We start from the raw sequence: 25,664 nt of genomic DNA, 5'->3' as shown, positions 1-25,664 counted from the left end.
AACAAAATTACATGGTGAGTTAAAAATAAATCTGAGCCAAAAATAAGGAAGCGCGGCCAGGGAAATGACAAGTCAACCCTTAAAAAGTTAAAACATGGCGTGCTAATTCGGACGAGGTACAGACTCGTTTTCAATCGAGTGCGATCCACTACTTACGTATACCTGCTTCCAAACACTCAGATTAGGTTTTCTTCCCCGTTTCCGTTTCTCAAAAAACCCTTTTTCACAGACCCAAAGAGTTAAAAACAGCCACCAAGCCCTAAAAGATTGATTACAGTGATATAGATAGATAGATACAGTTTAGAGATACTACTACTACTACAACAATTACTTACTAGTGCCCAAACCCTAACTAACCTTGACCCGGTAATGGCGTCCAAGTTTGGCTTGGCGGGTGGGATACCGGAGCGAAGGGTCCGACCCATTTGGGACGCTATCGATTCGCGGCAGTTCAAGAATGCTCTCAAGCAATCCACCACACTTCTCTCCAAATTCCCTAACTCACCTTACGCTCTCGTAATGTTTCATTTCCTCTCTTTTTTTTGCTCTTTGTACTGTTATAGCTCGTGGTGTGTGTATATATTTATGCAAGTTGCAATGCTATACTTTATTGTTAAAATTGCTTGGAGTTTGTTAGCAATGTGGATTATCTTCTGTGTGTTAATTTCCGTTTACAAGTTTTTGCTGTTTTGGTTTAACTTGAGAGATAATAAGATTGAAGTTGGAACATTCAAATATCAATTTCTAGGCTCGAAGAGGTCGATGAATTTTTTAATCTGATATTTCATTAAAGTAGATAAAAAGACAATGTACAAATGGTAATGTTGAAATGTCATTTGTGATGGCATTGTTTCCGGTTCTGCAGGCGCTTAAAGCTCTGATTTTAGAAAGGATGGGGAAACCCGATGAAGCGCTAACTGTTTGCTTAAGTGCCAAAGATTTGTTGTATAAGAATGACTCTGTTTTGATGGACGATCTCACTCTCAGCACGCTGCAGATTGTTTTCCAACGACTTGATCACTGTCAGTGTTTGTTTTGATGCTTGAAGTAAACCTGTTTATATGCATTTCATTTATTTATTTATTTAGAGTTATCTCGTAATTCTGTGTAAATCAGTGGACTTGGCTACGAGCTGTTATGAATATGCTTGTGGGAAATTTTCAAACAATTTAGAGCTAATGATGGGCCTTTTCAACTGCTATGTTCGCGAGTACTCTTTTGTGAAGCAGCAGCAGGTTGGTGTTTTTGTAATATATTTAGTTTTTTGTTTTAAAATTTATCAACTTATCGTAACGTTGAGCATTTGTTTAATGCATGGTTATGGGACAAAAAGTTACTGAAAAATTTACTTATTCTGGTCTTTTCTTCTGGCAGACAGCTATCAAAATGTATAAGCTTGTTGGCGAAGAAAGGTTTTTGCTATGGGCAATTTGTAGCATTCAATTACAGGTTCTGCCAGCTTTCTCTTTCATTTTTTGTCCAGTTAATGTGTATGCCAATTGATCTTTTGGATTTCATATTTTTTGTCTATTGAAGTTAGATCTCTTCTCCACAAATTATACCTTGCTTTCTATGTACGCAACTGATTCTATGGGGTCTGAACTTCTGGTAGGTGTTTTGTGGTAATGGGGGAGAGAAGTTATTGCTCTTAGCTGAAGGTTTAATCAAGAAGCATGTTGCCTCCCATAGCTTGCATGAGCCTGAAGGTTTCGTTAATTCTTCTCCTTCCCTATTTAGCTTCGAATTGAAATAAGAATGGCTAATTTCGTTACTAAATGATTGGAATCTATTTCAGCTCTTATTGTCTACATTTCCGTATTGGAGCAGCAAGCTAAGTATGGTGATGCTTTAGAAATTCTCTCTGGGAAATTAGGATCATTGCTAATGATCGAAGTAGATAAGCTGCGCATACAGGTACTTTCTTTAGCTTTCATTTTTTAGTGTTTAGCTTTAGTATCATGTAATTTATGAATTTAAATGTTTTCATGTATATATATGTATATTTTTGTACTCTTTTGTTGGTATTTTTCTTCTTTAGAGGACTTGGTTAAGAAGCAGAACTTTTTGTAAAAAGGGAAAAAAGAAGAAGAGAAGATGGATGTGAGATGAATGAATGAGGTGTCCTAGAGGAAGGCTAGATTGAGAAGAAGATTGCAGGACATAAAATAGACTAGCCTCCTCACTCACTAGTCACTTGTTCATAGGCTCTCTCTCTCTCTTTATGAAGTGTATTATGCAATACAAAGAGATGACAGTTGAAGAAGATAATAACTACTAAAGAATTAAAGAAAATTAAACCATGTAGAAATTTTTTTTTTTTACAACCTCAAGCAGTTACACTTCTAATAGAGATAGTATACTAATTGTTTAGGAAAATGATGTGTGGTCTCATTTTAAGGAATTTTAATTTTTTTAACTTATTTTCCTCATTTTTTATTTTTTGGTAGGTCTTTTTTGATTTCCACTTTTCTTACGCTCCAAACTATCCAGTTAACATTTTTAATTTTTATTCGAAAAGTCCACTTCCAGTTATGCATACTGGCATCTTCAGAAGCCCTACGTCTATGTTCAAGGTTTTTTTATTTATATTTATATTTATATATTTTTATTTTAATTTTTATATTATTTTATTTATTTAAATAAAGAAGGTGTGGCAGCTAACAGTCTAAAACACAAGCTTAGTGAGGCTACATCTGGCCTTCTAGATGCTCTATGATTAGGAAGATATGTGAGATGCCATTGTTATGAATGAACTGTACATTGATGTATGTTACACCTGCCAATGATCTCTAGCTCAAATGGCACTTCCTTCTGCCATAAAAATGGATGGAGAGTGAGTTGCTGGTTTAAAAACCCCAGTACATGTGTAACTTACCAATAAAAAATCTGCATGACACCCAAACTTGCTGCCATTTATGGAATGTGGCATTACCAATATAGGGGGATTTTTTGTTCTTTGCATTGTTACTTAATTATAGGATGTATGCTACTGAATTGATGCACCATCTATATTTTATGCTCAAATATGATGTTTAAAATTTGAGCATTGAAAGTTTAATACCTTATATATATATATACACACACACATATATATATATATACACATATATATAAATTCAATTTAGCCAATTGAAATGGGTATCTCTCTGTTCTCTGAAGGAGTTCTTTATTTTGATAGAATTTTTTTGGAAACTAGAAATAATATAGGTCAAAATTTCAACAAATTTACAGATTGATTTTTTTAATGGAGAGAAAGAACGTTACAAATTGGCTTTTGCAATGCTGGATAAAAGTGTTTGAATTTATCTAGTTATTTTTGCTTTATATGAAAGGCCAAACATGTCAATAATTGGAAATGGTAAACAAGTTTGTTTCTTAGTTGTGTAAATAAATACTTAGCTTTAGTAATTCGGTGATTGTTGATGAGCTGATACACTACTGCCTGCTTATGATTACCTTCAATACTAGTGAAGCTTGCAGAATGACTTCCCTTGCTCTTGTTCTAGTGTTGGCTATGCTTTTACTTTCTCTATTTTTGGTTTTATTTTATCACGTTGCCGCCCTTGCATGAATTCTATGGCATGAAATATGTTGCATGTAATTCAATAATTTATTTGAACCCTTTTTACTGTTCAAAATTTCAAATATATAATGCATTTCTGGCTCAAATGGATGGTTGAAACTCATCTAGTACCTTTTGCTTTCCTTATCAACTTTTGGACTTTGATTTTAAGTTGACAGGGGAGGCTTCTTGCTCGGGCAGGTGACTATGCTGCTGCTGCCAGTATATTTCAGAAAATCCTAGAATTGTGGTATGTTTGTGGAAACTTGCACGGTGCCAGTATTATAAGCTGTTCAATGGGCATTAAACAGAAGGGTATATACATAGTGTGTGATTTATTGCCATAAACTTGTGTTAAAATCATGGTAAAACATATAAATTAAGATTAGCTAGTGCTCCCTGTATGGCTCCCTGGTGTTTTATTTATTTATAATTAATTTGAAGGTATGGTAATGTAAAGGAATAGATACCTACAAATTATATTCTTTAGTTTATAATTGGCAATTTAGGTATTAGAAAACTGATTTTGATGCTCCCACTGCTAGTTTCTTTTTGTGGAATTGTAGTCTTGTAATTTGACTTAGGTTAGGACTCTGTGCTGCTATATTGTGGGACAAAGCTTATGATCTGCCCTTGTATTGTGGCCTATCATATGTATGGCTGACTACTGATCACTGGGTCTTTTTGTCCTCATCCTTGCATAAATTGATTGATGGGATCTCTATGTAAACTTCCTCTGTACTCGAGGTCTCTTCTTTTTCTATTAAAATTTACTTATGAAAGAAGGTTTTCTTATCATTTAATCATGTCAAATTGTTCTTAAATGCACATTTCATTTGCTAGTTAGACCTCCCATCTCCCCCCTCTCCCTCTTTTTTCCTGTCCTTGTTTTCACCTATGAAGGTTTTTCTTTGTTTGTTACTATTACCATGGAGTTTGAAATGGCTTGTTTTCTCCTTTTTCAGTGCATTGCTAAATTGAGTTGAAACTTCTAGTACATCTCGGCTCAAATTTATTCTTCAAATAATCTCCACTTGTCTATATTTGGTAGTATGGATTGCAATTCTGACATGTTTCTCTCCTCTGGCAGCCCTGATGATTGGGAGTGTTTCTTACATTATTTAGGCTGTTTGCTGGAGGATGATAGTAACTGGTCTAATGGGGTCCTCAATGATCCAATTCATCCACCAAAATTCATTGACTGCAAGCTTTCACACTTGGCAGATGAAGTGGTGTGTGTATACACTTGAATTCTGATGTGTCTTTATATGTTTAGTCATTTAACATATTTCAAGTGGCACTTTGCTGCAATCTTTTATGCAGAATTTAATTTGCTCAAATTTTTAATGCAGTTTGATTCTTGTATGTCAAATGCTGTAGCTTTTATACAAAAGTTACAAGCAGACACCAGTAATAACATTTTAAGGGGTCCATACTTGGCAAACCTTGAAGTTGAAAGGAGGAAGCACCTATATGGAAAGGGGGATGATGACAAGATAATGGAGGCCTTGATGCAATATTTTTTCAGGTTTGGTTTTGCATTTCAATTGGCAACTGCTCTATTTCAAATCATCCCACCCAGCCCTATACTCTATTCCTGAAAAAGACAGGCATAAGGGATCTTTACCATGCACCAAAATAGGATAACCTATAAGGCTTTTTCTTGCAAGGAGTGCAAATATAGTTTTTATTTATTTATTTTAGAAGTCAATTGTATTTTTTTAGTATTGGTCCATTGGATTTAATTTAAGTCTTATTAGTTAATTAGGTTATTAGTTTTTTTTCCTAAATTTCTGTGAGTCAAGGTTATTTTGTTATTACAATAATTGAGATTTGATACAAGTCAATTAGGATTAGGGGTTTAGTCCTACATATCTACATAAGCATGCTCTTGAACTCATGTAAGACAAGTTAATGATGATTAAAATTTCAGTTGGAATTTTCTATTGGCCTGGTGTTGACTCCAATGAACTCTGTTGATTTTTAGGTTTTCTATCCCACCTGGTGCTGACTCCCTATGCGTTGATTACTAGGTTTATCTTTTTTTTTTATTTTTTTTTATTTTAAATTTTAAATTTTTATCTATGTTTTTCTTGCAAATTTCTATAGAGAATTTAGTTCTATGTCAAATTTGGTATCAAAGCTCGTAATTCTGCATCACTTTTCTTTTGTTTCAATCTCCGAAGTGGTGTGGCATAAAGCCCATATAACTCACGTCTTCTTATATATTCTTATATTGTATCTTGGCATGCCGCTGGGGGCTCCTCACAACTCCCCTTCAATTTGGAACACAATTTTGGAAAGTATTAACCGGAAATTATCTGGATGGAAGAAGTTGTACTTGTCTAAGGGGGGTCGTTTGATATTACTCAAGAGTACGCTTTCTAGTCTTCCGACTTACTTTCTATCGTTGTTCTCTATTCCTACTCATGTGGCTAATAAAATTGAAAAGATGCAAAGGGATTTCCTGTGGGGAGATAGCAAGATTCACTTGGTAGGATGGGACAAAGTTTGTGCGCCTATAGCCAATGGTGGCTTAGGGATAAGGAAACTTACTACCTTTAATAAGGCTCTATTGGGGAAATGGTTGTGGCGGTTTGGTAAGGAAGAGGGTCGTTTATGGAGGCAGGTAGTAGCTTCAAAATATGGGGAAGAGTGGGGGGGATGGACCTCAAAGCTGGGTAGGGGAGCTCATGGGTGTGGTTTGTGGAGAAGCATCCGTATGGGTTGGGAGGATTTCAAAAATTGTCAATTTGTGGTTGGGTTGGGGAATAGGGTGAGGTTTTGGCAGGATGGGTGGTATGGGGATCAACCTTTTCAGTTGGCTTTTCCTAGGCTGTATGGCATTGCCATTGATAAGGAGGCTTCTGTTGAAGCTTCTTTGCATAGGCAGGGGGCGGAGGATAGAAGATCTTGGAATGTTCGGTTTAGTAGATTTTTTAATGATTGGGAGATGGATGAAGGGCTGCGGTTTCTTCGTATGTTGGGTGCTATAATCCCTCCTATGGATGTTGGTGACCGGATGAGCTGGAAATTGAAGCGTAATGGGGCTTTTGACATCCGGTCGTACTATTACAAATTAAGAAATTCTCCTTCAACTATCTTTCCTTGGAAAGCTATTTGGAGAGTTAAGGCCCCTAGGCGAGTTTCTTTTTTTGTTTGGTGCGTAGCTTGGAATAAGATCCTAACGGGAGACAATCTGAGATTGAGGAGATTGGTTTTTGTGGATTGGTGCATTATGTGCCGTCATGGTGGAGAGACGGTAGATCACCTGCTTCTTCATTGTGAGGTGGCCTATCGGTTATGAAGCTTTGTTTTTATAACTTTTGGCTTGGCTTGGGTTATGCCTAGTTCGGTTCCAGACTTGCTTTTTGGATGGTGGAATTGGTTGGGGAAGCATTCGTCTCAGATCTGGAATTTAGTCCCGTTGTGCATCCTTTGGTGTATTTGGAAGGAGCGGAACCGGAGGACTTTTGAGGATTTGGATAGCTCTAGGGATCAGTTGCTTGCTTCTTTTTGTGGAACTCTATTTGATTGGTCTCGGGCGTGGGGACTCACGTCTAGTGATTCCCTCCCTTCTTTTCTTTGTTCCCTTCTCTTTTTGTAATTTCTCTGTTGTTTGGTTTTCTCTCTTGTTTCTCTTTGTTTTCTTTTTCTTGTTTTTCTGGGTTGCTTTGTGTTTTTCAGGCATAGAGTAACCTTCGTATATATATCATTCTTACTTATCAAAAAAAAAAAATATTCTTATATCTTGTGAACTTATAAGGCCAAATTGAGTTGGGTTATATTATCTTGTGGTCTGTTAATATGCCATCTCTGGTTGCTTTCCTGTGTGTATTAATTGTAAGTTTCTTTTATGTTATAATAGTTGATTCTATTAATTTATCAGCTTCCTTTGTGGTGTTCATCACAGTTAGGATTATCAAGTTGATGCATATGGGTGGATTAATTATTTTTGTATCTACCTAGTAAATTCTAAAAAGTCTGTCAATTTGTTTTCCGCTCTAGTTGTGTTTAATATGTTATAAACTTTTATTTTGTTGGTGAACAATATTCATAATGCGACAGTTCTGATTCTATCTTTTGGAGCTTCTTTTCTTGTTAAACACAGGTTTGGTCACTTGGCTTGCTTCACTTCTGATGTTGAGGTGTTTCTTGAAGTCCTGACTCATGATAAGAAAACAGAGTTTTTGGAGAAGTTAATGAAAAACTCTGAATCTAATTCAGCAGTGCCAACCAAAGAGCTTGGGAAGTCAATTACCCTTTTAAAAGTTCAAGAACTGATTGGGAAGATGTACAGGCTCCCTAAGAATGGTAGGTCTCTTGCCTTTTAATCTTAAATTTCTGCAATTTCATTTTCCTTGGTAATACCATCATACACCCTCTTTTTTTTTTTGGAGGGGGGGGGGGGGGCTTGTTAGTGCCAGCTAAGATCAACTATGATTGGACCACATATTTTCACAACTCCATTGTCAAACGTTGTGGCTGGTGTTTAGCTTGGTTGCATTGTCATGCTTCATCATGGTCAATGTGCTGAATCTTAACAGTGAATTATATATAACCAAGCTAAACACACACACACACACACACATATTATTAGTAAATATCAATGGCTGGGAAGCTTTTTTACCAATAATAAAGGTTTTTTTTATATGTGGCTTATTGGAGTATGCTGTGTTTTACTGTGTGAACTTTGTCATTGAGTTTCTGCTTAACCTGGAGCTGTTCCTCTCCAGAACTTGAGGGCTCTGCTGTACAGATGGTGGAGATGTATTGTAAAAACCTTCCACTTTCAAAGGACTTGGATCCACAAGAGAGTATGCATGGGGAAGAATTGCTATCTATGGTGTGCAATATATTGGTTCAGGTATCCCATGCTACATTTTCTTCTTTCTATTCGTATCTCTTCCTGAGGTACTTGTATTCGTTTTAAGTTCTGATTGTTCACCATCGTGAACATGATGTCCTTTTTATGAAATAAAATCTTTGATTACCTATCAAAAGAAAAAAAGTATCACATGCTACATCCAGAAAGTCATTCCTGTGTTGTATTTACAAATTGGTTTAGAGCTTATTTATATATGTTCATAGGTGGATTTTAGAAAGTCCTTGCCTGTTACTCACTTTGATTGGCACAATAACTACTATCATAGCATAGTAAAACTTTAGGTTCATGAATGAAATGATTCTTTTTTGATTAAATTGTTTGTTTTTATTTTTTTGGTGGAATATAAAAAAATAGACTAAATTACACTTTTGGCCTTTAAAGTTTGAAGTTGTTTTCATTACGGTCCTTTATGTTTCAAAATTGTCACTTTGGCCCTCTATGTTTGATTCCTTTTTCATATTGGCCCTGACTTTCATCTCCGTTAGTATTTTGACCGTTATGTGCTGGATTAATGGTCATATTACTAAGCACTCATTTGACACTCAATGGTTAGATTACTAACGGAGATGGATGGTAGGGCCAATATGAAAACGGAATCAAACATGAACAGCTAGAATGGAAAATTTGACATGTAAGGCCTAAATGAAAATGACCCCAAAAGGCCAAAAGTGTACTTTATTCTTAAAAAATATGATGTTAGGAGCATGGTCCTTCATTCTTAATTTGTAATGATTTTTATAAATTAAGAGTTTCCCCGTGGTTAATGCTAATACTGAGTTCTTTTTTGGTTTAGTTATTTTGGCGTACTGGGGATCTTGGCTATTTTGTGGAGGCAATTATGGTTTTGGAGTTTGGTTTGAGCATCCGAAGGTCAGGAACTGTTTCAAGTTCTTGATTACTATCGTCTATTGGTATCATTCATTGAGTGGTTTATGGCATTGAAATACTATTTTTTTTTTGATTTATTATTATTTTTTTTTACACAACAGAGAGATTTGTATGTCATACAATCTTTGCATTTTTTTTAGTATAGCATCACTTTCAGTCTGGAAGCTATTTTATTCTGTATTATGTTTGGGAGTTCTCTATTTCAAAGATTAACATTTTTTTTTTTTTTGGTTTTCTCAAATGTGGCAGATTTGTATGGCAGTACAAGATCTTGTTGTTACATTTGTATTCTCACATGGGTGCCCTCTCATTAGCATATGAATGGTAAAGTAATTAAATTGATATGACTTTACATGTCAGTTGATTGGATAGCATTATCTTCCACTCGGCTCTTATTCTGAGTTAGTGATTATATGTTTGGGCTTACTTTTGATGAGCATGTGACACACTTATGCAGTCCCTTTTCATATTCTTTAAGTATAATAGCATCTGTTTCCTCCTTTTAGGTATAAATCTCTGGATGTGAAGAATATCTTGATGGAAAGTGTTTCACACCACATTTTACCCCAGATGTTGGTATCCCCCCTTTGGGTAGATTTAAATAATCTTCTAAAAGATTATCTCAAGTTTATGGATGACCACTTCAGAGAATCTGCAGATCTTACATTTCTTGCATATCGCCATAGAAATTACTCAAAAGTACGAACAAATTGTCAGTATACTTTTTTTTGGGACCTACTTTACTGCATATAACATGTGTTACATGGTTCAAAGATTTACTGGAAGTGATAGGTTTATTATTTTCCTTTATATATGTTTTATTACTTTATATACTAGACAAGGCGTGGTTTGTCAGCATTTGTTTTTCTTCCATGTTTCTCCTCTTAAAATGTCTGCAGGAACTCTCTCTCAAATCCTTTCAGGTTTATACTTGTGTCTGCTGCATTCTTATCTGCACTGAGAGTTCAGCATGTCTATATTACATTTTAAAATACAAATTTTAGAAAAAATTGTTTCTAGTAGATAAACAAATGTGAAAGGGTCAAGGGTACCTTCTATTGAACACCAGTGCCCCTCCCTGTGGCTAAAAACATTAAGAAAGAAAGAAATTTATGCTTTCAGGACTCATCCAATACGTATTTGTGTGTGATGGGCAACTGACTTCCAAAAGATCTAACTCTATGAGGCCATTATTTGCATTATCTTACTCTGTCTCTCATGTGGAATTTAGAAGGGTAATTTGTAGCATGCACAAGGACATATATGCTTCACTTTATATATTTCTTGTTGCTTAAGCTGTCGTTCTCCATTTTGTTGCCACAATGCAGTTTATGATTGTGACTATAGAATGAAGCAATTATGCCATATTTTGTCCTATTTCAGGTTATTGAATTTGTTCAATTTAAAGAACGTTTGCAACACTCAAATCAGTATTTAGTGGCTAGGGTTGAAGCACCCATTCTACAGCTGAAGAAGAATGCCGATAATGTTGAAGAAGCAGAGGTATTTTTTATTTTTACGACTTTAACATGTCATTACCTACTCTCAGTTAATGCATTTGATGATATATTATGTGTATGTTCCTTCAGTGTGTTCTTGATAGCTTGAAATGTGGGATTCACTTCCTTGAGCTCTCTAATGAGATTGGATCCAAATCTTTGACCTTCAATGAAGACTTGCAGTCCCGTCCTTGGTGGACCCCAACTTCAGAAAAAAACTATCTTTTAGGTTAGTATAACATGCATCTTGTTTCCAGTTGTTGAACGGTTGAAGTTACAACTTCATCCTATACTTGCATTGAATGATATTTTCATGAACTAAATTGATGTTTGTTGTTATCAGGTCCATTTGAAGGAATCTCTTATTGTCCTAGAGAAAATTTGGTATGAAACTTCTGTCCCTTATGTCTGTAATTTGCATATAATGTTTGGTGGTGAAAAGAACTTGTCTTTCAATTTAGATTTTTTCATATCACTAATGTCCCATTTTGTTGTTGTATTTAATTGCCTTCTTTAATTTTGGATTTTTCCTTTTCTTCTGGCGTGGAAACTAGACAAAGGAACGGGAAGCAAATCTACGGAGAGTTATTGAGAGGAAGTCTCTTCTTCCTCGAATGGTATATCTGTCTATACAAAGTGCTTCAACGTTACTCAAGGAGAATATTGAAGTGAATGGATCTGTTTCTGACCCTAAAATTTCCTCGGAACTGAAGTTTCTGCTTGAAAGATATGCAAAATTGTTGGGATTATCTTTAAGTGATGCAATAGAAGTGGTTGTGGGTGTTTCTAGTGGCCTAAAACCTTCTTCGGTATGATTTTATTTACAATCAAGCTACATTTTTATTTTATTTTCATAAGCATTTTCAGTCATTATATAAATTTTCTTTATCAAATGCAAGGACACTTGTTTGGTTTACATTATAATATGCTGTGGCTTGTACAAACATGTACTGAAACCCATGAATTTATCTCTCTATTTTAATGAGTATGGATGTGTGTTTGAAATTTGAGAGCTTGTGACCTTTTCTTTTTGAAATTTAGGACTATATTTACTTATCAAAAAAGAAATTTGGGACTATATATAAAAAGGACAAAGTTTGACTACAAACTTAGTTGTAGTTTAAGGCTAAAAACTCTTTTAAAAAATTAATATTGCTACATATTTTGGAAATCTAGCCGTAGGATTGTATGTTCTTTACACTCTTAATACACGTCAAATTTTGTGTCATTCGGATGTTATTTACTATATGATCCATGAACTTATTTTTTATGCATAATTTTAGACTATAAAAACTTGCAATTTAAACAATTGATTGATGACATAGTTATTGATCTTTGATCATCTGAAAATTTTGTAAGCATGGAGGATATAAGAAGCAAATGTAATTCAATGTTGGATTTATCAAAATTTAAATCCAATAAAAAAATATTAAGTGAAGTTGTAGCTTAAGAAGTTTGTAGCTAAACTTTGTACATTTAGAAATCATTTCATTCTTTAAATGTAAAAAATTAATTATGTTTTATTTAAACACCACATTGTATCTTATAATTCATGTGAGAAATGGAAATATTTAATTTTTTTAGTCATGTTATCTTGTCCCAATATTTGCGGTTTTGATGAACATTGAGGAAAGGTTTTTTTACTTTTTTCTTTTTGGGTTCACAGTTTTGACTTCATATACAAATAACAAATATTCATTTCCATGAATGAAATTGGACTATGCTAACTGTATTAAGTTTATAAAATTTTATGTAGAATAAAATTTTGCATCTGCTGCAGGCTATAGCTCCAGACTTGATCGATTGGTTAAATTTTGCTGTGTTTTTGAATGCATGGAACTTGAGTTCCCATGAACTAGCACAGCCAGATGGAGAAGGACATAGGCCTGGTACTTGGGACATTGTGGATTCTCTGCTGGAGAAGTACATTTCGGAGGTGGTCAGATCTATCAATCCCATAATTTGTGCTCCTTGGATTGATCTTCCAATTTTAGTGCAATTGGTTACAGAACCCTTGGCTTGGCATAGTCTTGTACTCCAGTCTTGTGTCCGGTCATCTCTTCCATCTGGAAAGAAGAAAAAGAAAGGTGGACTGGATCTGTCTAACTCTCCTCTGACTCATGTAATACGAGAGTCAATCCAATCTTTACATGGTACTGTAGAAGATGTTATGAAATGGTTAAGAGAACAGATCAAAAGGCCAGAGGATGAAAATTTGGAAACTATACTGTCCTTTGTTCAGAAGACAGGACAGAATGAGGGGCCTGGGCAGGTTTTTAAGATTCTAGAAACTTATTTATCATCTGTAAATGATGCAGAACTTGGTGAACGGATCTCTGAAGCAGTGAAGTCTTGGAGTCCTGCTGATGTTGCAAGAAAAATAATAACCGGGAAGTGTACAGTATTATCCGAGTTTCTTAAAATTTGTGAATCAAAATTTAAGTCACTAAAGACCTTGAAACAGCAGATATCTCAAGTCTGAAGTTGGATTCATGCATTTAACTTTGAACATTGAGCATCGGATGATTTCATCCTCCAACGGTTAACACTCTATCCTAGCAAGAGGTTGGTGGAATAGTTTCTGAGTGCTGTTGTTAATGCACTGTTCTGAATCAACTTTTATCTGGAGAACTCCATATTGCCAGCTCTGTGTGGTGAAGTTGGTTGAGAACTGGTTTATGAATAGTTTTAAAAATTTTCCTGGATGATTTGTTTGATAGTGTACACCATATAAACTCACATTCTTTTTCCCAAAATGTTTCATGTTTCTCGTAGCTTGTTGCATTGTATTTTAAACGTAAATTTTGGCAATGTATCATCCATTTCATTGGTATTTCATATTGTAGGGGGATAAAAAATTGTAGATTGTTGTAATTACTCTACTCTTGGAATATGGTAAAATCATTAGTTATGCTTTGTACAGTGTTTAATGATTAGGAAATTGGTTGTTGAGAAAGTTTTACCGTCAAACTGATTTAGAGGATTTTACATAACATGTATTTTTAGTCACATGATCTTCTTAAGTGTTATAAATTGTCACATAATGGGTTGAAAGAGATTCTTTAAAACTATTTTAAAAGAAAACCTAAGGTGATGTGATAGTAGATAGAACGAGAGCAATGTAGCTGACTAAGATAGATTATCAAAAAGATAGAACAATGCAGTACCGAATGCTCACTTATCGTAGCTAGATTTTATAATTCATACATGTGTATATATATATATATATATATATATATATTTTGTGAATCTGGGTTGGTGGGTTATTGGTTTGGTGTTGTTATCTAATCTTTATGCATATTGTCAAATATGAATCAATGTGGATATCATTTTTCATTTCCTCAGTCAAGGCAGTTATGTGATGCCATATCCTTGACTGTATTTTCTATAATCTACTTCAACCTTGTCAAGGTATTAATTTCCAGTGGTTAGTAGGAGAAGCTTCCAGTGGTTAGTGAAGCTGTTAAGTGTGATGATTGTGCTGTTGACACCGCGACAAAACCATTGGAATGAAAATGACCTTATAAATGAAATGTAAACAGTTCTAACAAAGAAGTCTACGGGTATGTATTAATGAAAAGATACTTCATATTCCACATTTACGTGTTGGGTATAGACTAATAACATTAATAAAATGATGATAGCATCTTCTCTTTTAAGTCATTTGGGTGGCTACCTAATTCACCTTAAGCAATATATAGTAGAGAGTAGTAGGTCTCAAGTACCATCACTTTAGTTCCATAGAAAATTTGGGAGAGACCTATCAAACCTCCTTCATTTCCAATATTTTGTACGTAAAATAGTAGAAAACTACTTGCCATTTGAATCAGTGCCTTGATTGATGTTTAAACAATTTTGATTTATGTTGATAAACTATGGACTACGACGATGGTGAGGCTGTTCAGAGATTCGATGCTACTCCACTAAACCAATTTCCATTTTTCTTCCTATTTATTTTTTATTATTTTTTTGTCCTTTTGGTAATAAACAAATTCTTATTTGTTTTTGTTTTAGGTGACGATAATAAAAAATATAACAAGTATTGCCTTTTCTCTCCAAGCAAATATTATTTCATTGCTAATGTATCATATACGATATAATAAAAGTTAGGGCTTAAAAATAGTAATTGCGTCAAGTGAATATTCAATCTAATAGCCACATATATTGCTTTAATTTATGAATTATTAATTTTTTTAATATATATATATATATTTTAACAATAGAAACGTTTGTAATCTAATAAAATTAGCTCCTAAAACTAGAAGTTGTGGTTTTCCTCAAAAAAAAAAAAAAGCTATGTTTTGGCAAAGTGGCTATAATCTCTTTAATTATCAAATTAATTGTTAGATAGTTAAATTTTTTAGGTAAAATTCTATTACTTAAGTTTCAAGAAATTAAAAAATTTATTCCAACTAAAATTCTATTGATATTAATTATTAGGATGATTTAATTTAGATAAATATTACCTAAATTTTAAGAAACTTAAAATTCTAGTCCAACTAAATTTCTATTACCAAAAATTTCAAGAAATTCAAATAAAATTTCAAGAAATTCAAATAAAATTTCATTTTGATTTTTATTATTTTAATTATCTATCATAAATTGAGAGGGAAATAAAATTACAAACTCCAGTAATTCTAACACCTACAATTTATTTGGCAATAAAAAGGGAAATAAAATTAATTTTAATTTTAATTTTTTTAATCATCTATAATCTATCATTGACTGAACCATATTAGTGTCTGTCCTTACTCCTTATTGTTAACATTTATCCTAGAACTCGAAGATTTTAGTTGTAAGCAGGGTATGTTTAGTTGCTATAGGAAGCTCAATTGGAGTCATTTCATTGCTTTGAACGTATAGAGCTAAAACTTCATTTCATTTCAAATAAAGATTGCTTAACAAGTGAAAAATCTGCATGGCATCAAATTTTGCCTTGATCAAAATCTTGAATACACTTTGAAGGGCTTGTTTAAAAGAATGATAAATAGACTTTAAATCTTTAATCCTTAAGGCTTTAGCTAACAAATCAAGAGGCACTTAATTTACTCAAATTGTCTCAGGGTCAAGCTCTCTTCGTATAGAATACTGCAAATCCTTACTATTAAAACAAATATAATGGAGCTGATGACTTTGTGTTTTTATTTTGTGAAGAATTAATTAACGTTGTCAAACCCAAAGGACTTTATGGTGTGGAACTATTGAATTCATTCCAATAACGGAATAGTGGACAGCTAAGACAAGAAATACACTTGTTCTTTTCTGCCTCCTAAAATAAGTCGTACCTAACCTAACCAAAATTCAACCTTTACCCTAACTGTTCTTTGATAAGGATAAGCATACCTTGGTTTGTATAACATACTTCAATATATACAAATACAAATCTGCTACAGAAATCGAATGTGGACTCAACTAATGCTCAGATAACATAACATCTTGGTCCACAAGGAGCATAGGATCGTGGATCGTTGAGCTAACAATGCATCTTGCAATTCTTTACTATAACACTATTTTTGGGCAAGTAATTATTTACCAAACACAACCTAATGTACAGTGAGGTAGAAGCTCTCATTTACTATATCCAATTACAAAACAAATTAATATAGTATCATAAACTATTACGCAACTTCTTTGCCACAACTATGATGTGACAAAGTATGAGCGTTAAAAAATGAAAATTGTGAGTTCATATGTAAATAATAGGCAACTATTTTCGGTCTGTCACAACAAAGAGTTGTGGAATATATATATATATATATAAAATTTATTGTTCTAGTATTAAGTTTGTTGATCTTTGAGACAAGAAAGAGGACAAAGTCACATGAGATGTATTAAAAAGAAAATCGAATTTTTTTAAAGAGATTTTGTTTTTTAAGTAATTTTTTTGAGCGATTGATTGAAATGTTAGTTTCTTAAAAATGATTTTTGATTGGTGTATTGGCTATTGCTTTGATATTTGTGAGTCATAATTGTCATATATGCTTGGGATTTAATGTATTGCACAAGTTTTGCTATTATTGAGAGCGGTAAATGAAGTTTTTTTTTTTGAGATTTAAATTTAAATGTTTAAGAGGTGAAAAGTTTCAATAAAGTAGAAACATATCTCATAATTAATGAAAAAGCTAAAAATATATTATAGATACCATATGACTATTTAATTTAAATTTAATTTTTATAGAAAACATATCTCAAATTAAGAATTGTTTTGTAATTTTAATTTAGTTATAACTTATATCTAACAAAATATAAAAACTTTTAGTAATCTATTCAAGCAAAATAAAAAACGTATACAACTATACATAACTTTTGTTATAAGTAAGTTTTCAAACACATACATAATTACATGTGAGCATGCTTATGTACGTGCATGCAGAAGCATTTTGAGTTTCATATTATTTCATTTTGGTCCTAGAAGTTGGCTATTTCAAAAATATATTTCTAACTCCATTCCTGATTTGAACAATTTGGTGGTGTAAATACTCAATCAATTTTCAACAAAACAGGAATCAACCCGGGGCGGGGGTTAGAGAAAACAACAAAGTCTTTTATTTGACTATGAGCCTTGAATACAAGTAGAGCTTTCTACAAGAAGTTTCTCAGGAGGAATAATAATAATAAATAATAAAATTCTACAAGAAAATCAATGGAAGAGACACTGCAGTTATCAATGAGGCCAAAGAGGATGGACAAGATTTCACATTACCATTCAAAAAGAGATCACCACTAACCAGATAGTTCAATCATCAAAGAGTAGTGTTATGGACATAACGATTTCAAAACAAAGTGTAGGTGACAAGCTATTATCGGTTCTCATTTGGACTCATTACTAATATTATTTTTTAACTTACTATTAACAACTTCTCACCCAAGTTTTGTTGTGAACATATTGTTACATAATGAACTAACAAAATCCTGAATGAGCTAAAGTTCCACAGATTTGTTGTAGAATGTTTGCTTTAGGAGATTATCTTTTTTTTTTTTTGTTGATATAAGATAGAATTTCTACTCTAGCTTAATTTAAGTGTATCTGTGTGTGAAGCTTTTTTCTGGAAACTTGAACCCTGGTCCTTGCCCCTCACACCCCACAAGCACTTATACTTGTGGAGTGACGACCGCATTAAGGGTGCGCGAAGGTGCTTTAGGGGATAATCTAGGAAGCAAATACATCTATAATTCTATCCCATATACTAGCTTTTGATAAGAATTCCAGGACATTAAATTATGACAAAAATTTAAGCTGGGCAATCCCTAACATTAATATGTGATTGGCACAATTTTTTTTCGCTCTCCTAACTTGCATTTGGTACAGAATCTCTCTCCCTTTTGTTTTTTCTTGATCGAGTGAAGGGCCTAGTGGGTGCAACAAATCCCCTTTATGGTTGGACTAAAAGTCCAAAAACCTTAATATCTTAACATGTATCACTGTTGACTTAAAACCAAATCTGGGAAATAGTCTCGCTTTCAAAATAAAAAAATGATTTTTATCATTCTCATTTCCCGCTTTTTGACACTATAAATAGTTGGTCTCTCTTATGGTCGTAACTCACACAAGCACTCCAAGCTTTAATCAACAAAGGCTGAGAAAGCAATGGAGGCTTACAATCTCACTGTTAAGCCATGGTGCTCTTGCTTATTACTTGGCCTATTTGCTGTGATCACTTTCCTTTCTTCCTTTGCAAATGCTGAGACTCACTACCATGAATTTGTTGTACGTCTTTTTTTTTTTCATTTCATGAACTTATTATTATTATTATCACTAATGGAATGTAGTTGGTTATAAATTCCTTTTTTTTTGTGTGACTGATATAGATTCAAGCAAGACCAGTGAAGAGGCTGTGCAGAATTCACAACATAATTACTGTAAATGGACAATTCCCAGGGCCAGCCTTGGAAGTGAGAAATGGAGATTCCCTTGTGATCAAAGTAGTGAACAGTGCCCAATACAACATTACCCTCCACTGGTAAAATGATTAGAATTTCTATGTACATCAATATCACACATGTAGCTTATTCCTAAGACACATATAACAGCAGCTAACACGTCTATTAACTGCCTAATTATTTTCCCCCCGTTTACAATCTTTTTTATTTTTGAGAAACTTCGTAGAAAATGCTCAATCTAATACCAAACACTGCATACATACTTGAAGTTCATGATGCTTGTAACATTGATGTGAATAATTGAATTTTATCATTCAGGCATGGAATTCGACAGCTAAGAAATCCATGGGCAGATGGTCCTAGTTATGTGACTCAGTGTCCCATCCGACCGGGAGCAACTTACACATACCGTTTCACAATCATAAACCAGGAGGGTACTCTGTGGTGGCATGCTCATAGTGAATGGCTCAGAGCCACTGTTTATGGAGCTCTCAACGTCCATCCCAAATCGGGCTCACCATATCCCTTCTCAACGCCCAAGCAAGAATATACCATTCTTCTTGGTAACAACTAAAGACCTGTTACTAAACCCTCTAGTTTTTCCTACATGGCTCTCACTACTAATCTTTAATGCTCTAGATTTTGTTCAGTCTTGTCAGTGAATTTTTTGAGCAAATGATAAAACCATAATGGTTTATGATGGTTTATCAGGAGAATGGTTCGATAGAAACCCCATGGATGTCTTGAAGCAGGCACTTTTCACAGGAGCAGCTCCTAATGTTTCTGATGCATATACCATTAATGGTCAACCCGGTGATTTGTATAGATGCTCCAGCAAAGGTATGGAGTAACCTTACTTGTAGCCAAAAACTTAAAATTTACAGAAGGAAAAGAAGTTAAAAAAAAAAAAAAAAAACTTCTTTTGCTCCCTTCTTGATATTGAAGATTAATTTGAGTCAAGTGGCAATATATGAATATGATAGACCTCAAACTCTGATTTTTAATACTGAGATTATCAAACTTTGGGGACACAAAATTATTCACAAATTTTAACCTAACATGTTATAATTGGTATAATAATAAAAATATCGGTGAAAAATGATGTTAATCCAATCATAATTTGCCACCTTAACAAGTAATGAAAAATGTTGTGTTCCTAATATTTCTGTGCAATTATAACGAAGATGAAACCATAGAGCAAACCTCACTATATTTTGTGATAAGACTTTTATATTTTGTTTTTATTAGAATAACATGAATTGGATGATATAACTAAATTTACAATGCAGAAACTGTGAGAATTCCGATAGAATCAGGCGAGACAGTTCTATTACGAATCGTCAACTCTGCACTCAATCAAGAACTCTTCTTTACCATTGCCAACCACCAAATGACCGTTGTTGGTGTCGATGCAGCATACACCAAGCCTTTCCCAACCAGGGTAGTCATGATAGGACCTGGTCAGACAACCAATGTCCTCCTCACTGCAGATCAGCCCCCAGCTCACTACTACATAGCAGCACGTGCCTATAACACTGCGATGAACGCACCCTTTGACAACACCACCACCACAGCAATCCTTGAATACAAATCTGCTTCCTGCAGTACCAAGAAGGGGCAATCTTCAAGACCAATCCTCCCACTACTACCTGCCTACAATGATACAGCCACTGCAACTGCTTTCAACGCTGGGCTTAAGAGCCGTTTTCAGGTCAATGTCCCCACAACTATTGACCAGAACCTATTTTTCACAGTGGGGTTAGGACTAAACAATTGCACACGTCCTAACAGCCCCCGTTGTCAAGGACCAAATGGAACCCGCTTCACTGCCAGCATAAATAACGTTTCTTTTGTATTCCCAACAATCAACTCCCTAATGCAAGCCTATTACCAAGGTGTACCTGGTATCTTCACCACAGACTTTCCGCCTGTCCCCCCCATACAATTTAATTATACAGGCAACGTGAACCGTGGGCTGTGGCAACCTGTTCCAGGAACTAAGCTGTATAAGTTGAAGTATGGTTCCAAAGTACAAATTGTCTTTCAGGATACCAGTATTGTCACGACAGAGGACCATCCAATTCATCTTCATGGATATCAATTCTACGTTGTTGGATCAGGTTTTGGTAACTTCAACCCAAGCACAGATACAGCAAAGTTCAACTTCTTCGACCCACCACAAAGGAATACCATTGGATCAAACCCTGGTGGATGGGTAGCCATTCGATTTGTGGCAGATAATCCAGGTAATATACTAAATCTAAGTAAAAATACACAAATATGTCTCAGTCTGCTTCACTTTGACCACTAATAAATCCACTGCTCTGATGTTTTCCATGTGTTTACTTGGTCCAAAACAGGAATTTGGCTATTGCACTGTCACATAGACTCACATCTCAGGTGGGGCTTGGCAATGGCTTTCCTAGTTGAGAATGGAGTAGGGCAATCTCAGACTGTAATACCTCCACCAGCCGATCTGCCCCAATGCTAAGACCATTGACAGAGCATCACCAGTCATTACATCTAATTTCAAAGTTGATGGAGTTTCTGTTTTCCAGTGTTGTTAGTATACAAGTACCTGTTCAGCTGAATTTGATGCCATTGGTTTTTTAGTAGTAAGCAAAGCATTGGTACTGCTCCACTGAGCAGCTTATTTGTCAAGTTTCTTGATTGAGTGTATTATTTTCAAAATCAAAGAATTGGATATCCAATTCATAACTAAGAAATATCTATTTTTCATTCCTGCTTTCTCATGATAAGTTTACAAAACATACCACAAATGAAACAGATGTAAGGAGCTAGAGATAATCATTCAACAAATCCACCCATGAAGTAGAGTTTGCTGCTCACATGTGATGATGACCATTGGCATTGAGTCAACTATATTCTGATTGGCTGTAGTCATTTTATAACCCTGTGAAAATTGCAAGAATCAGCTAAACAGGGTTGCCAGTGTCCTGGAATATGCACCAAGCATGTTGCATGAGTAAGGTGTAATTTCAAGAAATTGAAGGAAAACAAAAATTAATCAACAGCAAAAATCCGAAAAGTCCCTATATCTTGAACTAAACTGCAAGAATATAAAATGTCCAGGCAAATAGTACAAAACACTCTGTTTCCTAGGGAAACTAAAAAGGGGAAGAATGTAACAATATCCACATAGCTCTGTATATAGCAATGAGCATCAAGTTTCATGAATTTACAGATTTTGGCTCGTTAAAATCTCCCACCAGTTAGGCAACAAATTTCAGACAACGAGTATCATTATGTATATTCTGGCAACGGCCTGAACAAAAGCGCATCCCACACTTCACACATGTATAGCTGGCAGCATATCCACAAACAGTACAGAAATGGCGGCGAGAGGTAGAGCTTGGAGGTCCCACTGCTGCCTTCAAATAGGAGGGAACATGAGGAGGCAAGGATTCCAGGTTTGCCTACAGTTGCAACCAATGAGTAACTTAAAAGCAATTTAAAATTAAAAACAGGTTGATCAGCATTTCCATTATTACCTCATTTAATAGCTCCAGAAATGTTCTTGGGGCTTTCCTGGCATTCTCAAGTGCTTTGGCCTGTCGGGTTTTACGTTTTGTGCCCTTGGACTGCCTCTTTTGCATATATACTGCAACAAGAGGTCCAAAAATGAAAATATAAACTAAAGTGAATATATCCGTCAACAAGGTGAAATAGACAGGCAATTTTCAGTGCTACCTTATCAAGAGGAACTTTGGTTATAACCATACACCAAACTTGACCTAATAATCCCATTCAGACCAACCCTCTATGAGATTACTGAGACGAATCAACTTCAGTGATGAGAGAGAGAGAGAGAGAGATTTGGTTTCAGAAATCTATATGCCTCAATACAGGAATTCTGTTTTATGGCTGTGGGTATAGGCTCTAAGAATAATATAAAGAATCAAAAGCTGAGATTTACCCATTCACTCTAGCAAATAAAGTTTTGGAGAAGCATTATAAAACAACGAAAGAATGCACATAAAAGAATATAGAAAAAACACTAGAGAGCTAAAATGAATTAGACCTTGATCATCATCATCAAGAGAAGCATCACTATCTTCATTGATTTCCACCTGTTCTATTCCCGCATTGTCATTCTCTAAAGCTTCAAGGCGAGCAAGAGCAGCCTAAACACCCAATTTTCAAGAAACTAATCAATGTTAAGATAATGTATAATCTCCTATTTCATCAACCGTTGCAAACTTGTGCAAAGTACAGAAACCACAGCCAAAAAAAATATTTCTAATCAAACAGATACGACATACATGCGTGCGGTTGTCACTACTTGCAAGGGCAGCTGCCATTCTTGGAGCAACCTTACGAGTTCGGCTAGACATGCGTCGAAACAGGTTGGAATTATCATCATCCATTGCTGCAAAAGAGATATCTGAATCAGAGAAAATATTCATTGAAAATTTTGTTTTTTTGGGTGTAAATAGCATTTTTGGTCCCTCAAATATAAGGTTTCTTCCATTTTGGTCCTTGAAATTTAAAAAATAGAACATCTTGGTCCCCATTTATGTTTCTATTTACATGACCAATCACGTCTCCCAAACCCCACAAAAGTGCTTGAAATTTCGGGGACCAAAATCTGAACTTGTTAAATTTGAAGAACCAAATTGGAACTTACCCCAAATTTCAGGAAGTAAAAATGCAATATAACCATTTTTTTAATGTAGTTTATTTATTTATTTAATATTATTTTTTTATATTGAAGCAGAAGCTATGGAGTATGGACCAAAAATGAAAGACATATAAACCTCTCAACGACTATGTAATAAAGTAAATATGGATTTTGAGCATATCAACAGTGAGTAAAGTGGCCAAGAGAGCCTTGTTGCTCAGTGGCATTGACTGTTCTCCTTTAACAATTTATCAAAAAACACAATGAGTAAAGGTAAAACCTTGATTTGAATTGAAGGTGTTGCCAAATCACACTTAACTCTCTAATGGGTCATCTTCAATATTGTATATAATTACGCATACCCAAAAAAAAAAAAATCATGTCTTGGACAAAACGAAGAAAATGAGAAATCATGTGAAACTTACCGTCGTCGTCACCGTCGCCTTGGACCGGACCTGCTGGGTGGGTTCACGGTGAGCCGAGGGCTGGGTTGGGTTGGGTTGGGTTGGGTTTTGAGCTGGATGGGTTCGTTGGGTCCTTCAACCTGTATGGGTTCTTGGGGTTTTGAGCTGTTGATTTAAGAATTGAGTTGCTTCCAAAATCGTGTCGTAATACAACCTGGAATTTGTGTCTTTCGATTTTGGGCCAGACGACGCCATTTTGGAAGCTGGCAGCAAGGCCTTTTGCTGTCTTTGCAACTGTGTCGTTTTTTCGGGCTGATTTGGCAACAAAAACAAATAACACAACCACACCTATCAGCTTATTTTTGCCAACTTATTTTTCTATTTAATTTATTTTTGCTACTATTTATGAGTCTTGTTGCACTTTTTAGCACTATTTATAAGTCTCATTGTATTATTTCAGTTAATTTTTACCTTTATTTACAGTACTTTTAACAAAAATTTTTTAATTTTAGTAAAATAAGCAGATTTCAAATGGACCCTAAGAGTAGGTTTTGTAAACAAAACCAAATCTTAAGGGTATAAAATTCAAACAATCCTAAACTTCAAGAATGTAGTTTTCATTTTACACTTAATTTTATTATATCAATTCTTTGGTCAATTTTTGTCAGAGGTCTATTGTTAAATGTTTCAAAATGACGTGGTTTCGATATTTTTATTAAAAAAAACTAATATAAAAATATTTTTGGTATAATTTTTTTTTATTTAAAAAAGAAGAAAATAATTTGATTTTAAAATTTGAACTTGGAGCAGATCTACCACCTCCACTCCCTCCCCCATCAAGGAGCAGCAAATTGTCTTTATCTAGATGAAGTTTCTTCATGTTATTTTACATCCTTCATCATATGATTATGTTTAGCATCATACGATTATGTTTAACATAAATGTATATGAATGAGATTTCTTGTTTTAAGATGATGTTAAATATTACCATTAATTTTTGGGAAATGCTATATTCACAACACTTTTACAACAAATTTTAAATGGTAAATTGTTATTAAATGTTACTGATGGAGTAAAAAAGTAATTTCAGTGGTGAGTTTTAAATTAAAATTAGTAACAATTTACTATCCAAGATTTGTTATGATAATATTGTTGACGTAACACTTCTCTTAATTCCTAGGAGAGTAAGAGACTAATTTACGGAATAAGCAAGATGAGTGTTTAACACAATTTCCTTGTGTTTTCTTGATTTTATTCATAAATAACTTACTGTTTTAAGATAAATCTTTCAATCTATGTGATGAATATCGTTATATGAGCCTCCATTATGAGACTCTTTTTCTAGGTCCCAAAATGATACCATTTTGATATTTTTATTAATTTTTTTTTAAAATTGATATAAATATTTTCTTTCAGGAATTAAAAAAAAAAGAAAAGAATTTGATTTTGAATTTTCAACCTGGAGCAAATCTACCAACTCCACCCCCTCCCTCCCCATCAAGGACTAGCAAATTTGTCTTTATTTAAATGAAGTTTCCTCATGTTATTTTACATCTTTTCTTCATATGATTATGTTTAACATAAATGTATATGAATGAGATTGCTTGTTCTAAAGATGATGTTAAATATGACCATTAATTCTTGAGAAATGCTATATTTATAATACTTTTACAACAAATTCTAAGCGGCATATTGTTATTAATTAGTTGTTACTGATAGACAAAAAAGTAATTTTACTAGGAGTTCTAAATTAGAACTAGTAACAATTTACCATTTAGGATTTGTCGTGAAATGTTGTGAACGTAACACTTTTCTTAATTCTTAGGACAGTAGGAGACTAATTTACGGAACAGGCAAGATGAGTGTTTAGCACATTTTCTTGTGTTTTCTTGATTTTATC

At 34.3% G+C, this 25,664-nt stretch overlaps 3 protein-coding genes across 4 annotated transcripts; 2 read left to right on the top strand and 1 right to left on the bottom strand.

The window, feature by feature from the left end:
• Positions 1 to 224: 224 nt before the first annotated feature.
• LOC142607394 (N-terminal acetyltransferase B complex auxiliary subunit NAA25) lies at positions 225 to 13,670 on the top strand. Its single transcript, XM_075778861.1, has 19 exons — positions 225 to 516; positions 866 to 1,022; positions 1,117 to 1,235; positions 1,375 to 1,449; positions 1,613 to 1,706; positions 1,796 to 1,914; positions 3,742 to 3,812; positions 4,653 to 4,794; positions 4,915 to 5,090; positions 7,674 to 7,876; positions 8,299 to 8,429; positions 9,244 to 9,320; positions 9,588 to 9,662; positions 9,845 to 10,037; positions 10,722 to 10,841; positions 10,928 to 11,066; positions 11,181 to 11,221; positions 11,392 to 11,646; positions 12,618 to 13,670. Exons 1-19 carry the CDS (start codon positions 370 to 372, stop codon positions 13,317 to 13,319), a joined length of 3,036 nt encoding a protein of 1,011 aa, XP_075634976.1. The 5' UTR covers positions 225 to 369; the 3' UTR covers positions 13,320 to 13,670.
• A 4,722-nt stretch (positions 13,671 to 18,392) lies between these two features.
• Positions 18,393 to 21,455, top strand: LOC142605655 (laccase-13-like). Its single transcript, XM_075777086.1, has 6 exons — positions 18,393 to 18,545; positions 18,647 to 18,798; positions 19,037 to 19,281; positions 19,430 to 19,558; positions 20,008 to 20,964; positions 21,079 to 21,455. The coding sequence occupies exons 1-6, from the start codon at positions 18,426 to 18,428 to the stop codon at positions 21,207 to 21,209; spliced, it is 1,734 nt and encodes a 577-aa protein (XP_075633201.1). The 5' UTR covers positions 18,393 to 18,425; the 3' UTR covers positions 21,210 to 21,455.
• LOC142605656 (SWR1 complex subunit 6) lies at positions 21,422 to 24,012 on the bottom strand. 2 transcript variants are annotated; one of them, XM_075777088.1, is made up of 6 exons: positions 23,786 to 24,001; positions 23,002 to 23,108; positions 22,761 to 22,863; positions 22,231 to 22,340; positions 21,922 to 22,155; positions 21,422 to 21,632 (listed from the first exon to the last, which is right to left on the bottom strand). In XM_075777088.1, exons 2-5 carry the CDS (start codon positions 23,104 to 23,106, stop codon positions 21,952 to 21,954), a joined length of 522 nt encoding a protein of 173 aa, XP_075633203.1. In that variant the 5' UTR covers positions 23,107 to 23,108; positions 23,786 to 24,001; the 3' UTR covers positions 21,422 to 21,632; positions 21,922 to 21,951. The 2 variants fall into 2 exon arrangements, with proteins under 2 accessions (XP_075633203.1, XP_075633202.1); XM_075777087.1 differs by lacking the exon at positions 21,422 to 21,632 and having other exon boundaries at positions 21,758 to 22,155; positions 23,786 to 24,012.
• Positions 24,013 to 25,664: the final 1,652 nt, after the last annotated feature.

Source organism: Castanea sativa, chromosome 8 (genome assembly GCF_040712315.1).
Source record: "Castanea sativa cultivar Marrone di Chiusa Pesio chromosome 8, ASM4071231v1".
NCBI classification, from domain to species: domain Eukaryota; kingdom Viridiplantae; phylum Streptophyta; class Magnoliopsida; order Fagales; family Fagaceae; genus Castanea; species Castanea sativa.
This window is presented reverse-complemented; position numbering and strand designations above follow the sequence as displayed.

Bases quoted from the DNA above. Each gene is read 5' to 3' on its own strand.
- LOC142607394 (XM_075778861.1), top strand. From the start codon at position 370: ATGGCGTCCAAGTTTGGCTTGGCGGGTGGGATACCGGAGCGAAGGGTC. The intron at 517-865 runs GTAATGTTTCAT...CCGGTTCTGCAG, and splicing joins CTAACTCACCTTACGCTCTC to GCGCTTAAAGCTCTGATTTT. The intron at 4,795-4,914 runs GTGTGTGTATAC...TTTTTAATGCAG, and splicing joins CACACTTGGCAGATGAAGTG to TTTGATTCTTGTATGTCAAA.
- LOC142605655 (XM_075777086.1), top strand. From the start codon at position 18,426: ATGGAGGCTTACAATCTCACTGTTAAGCCATGGTGCTCTTGCTTATTA. The intron at 19,282-19,429 runs GTAACAACTAAA...ATGGTTTATCAG, and splicing joins AGAATATACCATTCTTCTTG to GAGAATGGTTCGATAGAAAC. The intron at 19,559-20,007 runs GTATGGAGTAAC...TTTACAATGCAG, and splicing joins GTATAGATGCTCCAGCAAAG to AAACTGTGAGAATTCCGATA.
- LOC142605656 (XM_075777087.1), bottom strand. From the start codon at position 23,106: ATGGATGATGATAATTCCAACCTGTTTCGACGCATGTCTAGCCGAACT. The intron at 22,864-23,001 runs GTATGTCGTATC...TTGGGTGTTTAG, and splicing joins GTAGTGACAACCGCACGCAT to GCTGCTCTTGCTCGCCTTGA. The intron at 22,156-22,230 runs GTAATAATGGAA...TTGCAACTGTAG, and splicing joins TTCTGGAGCTATTAAATGAG to GCAAACCTGGAATCCTTGCC.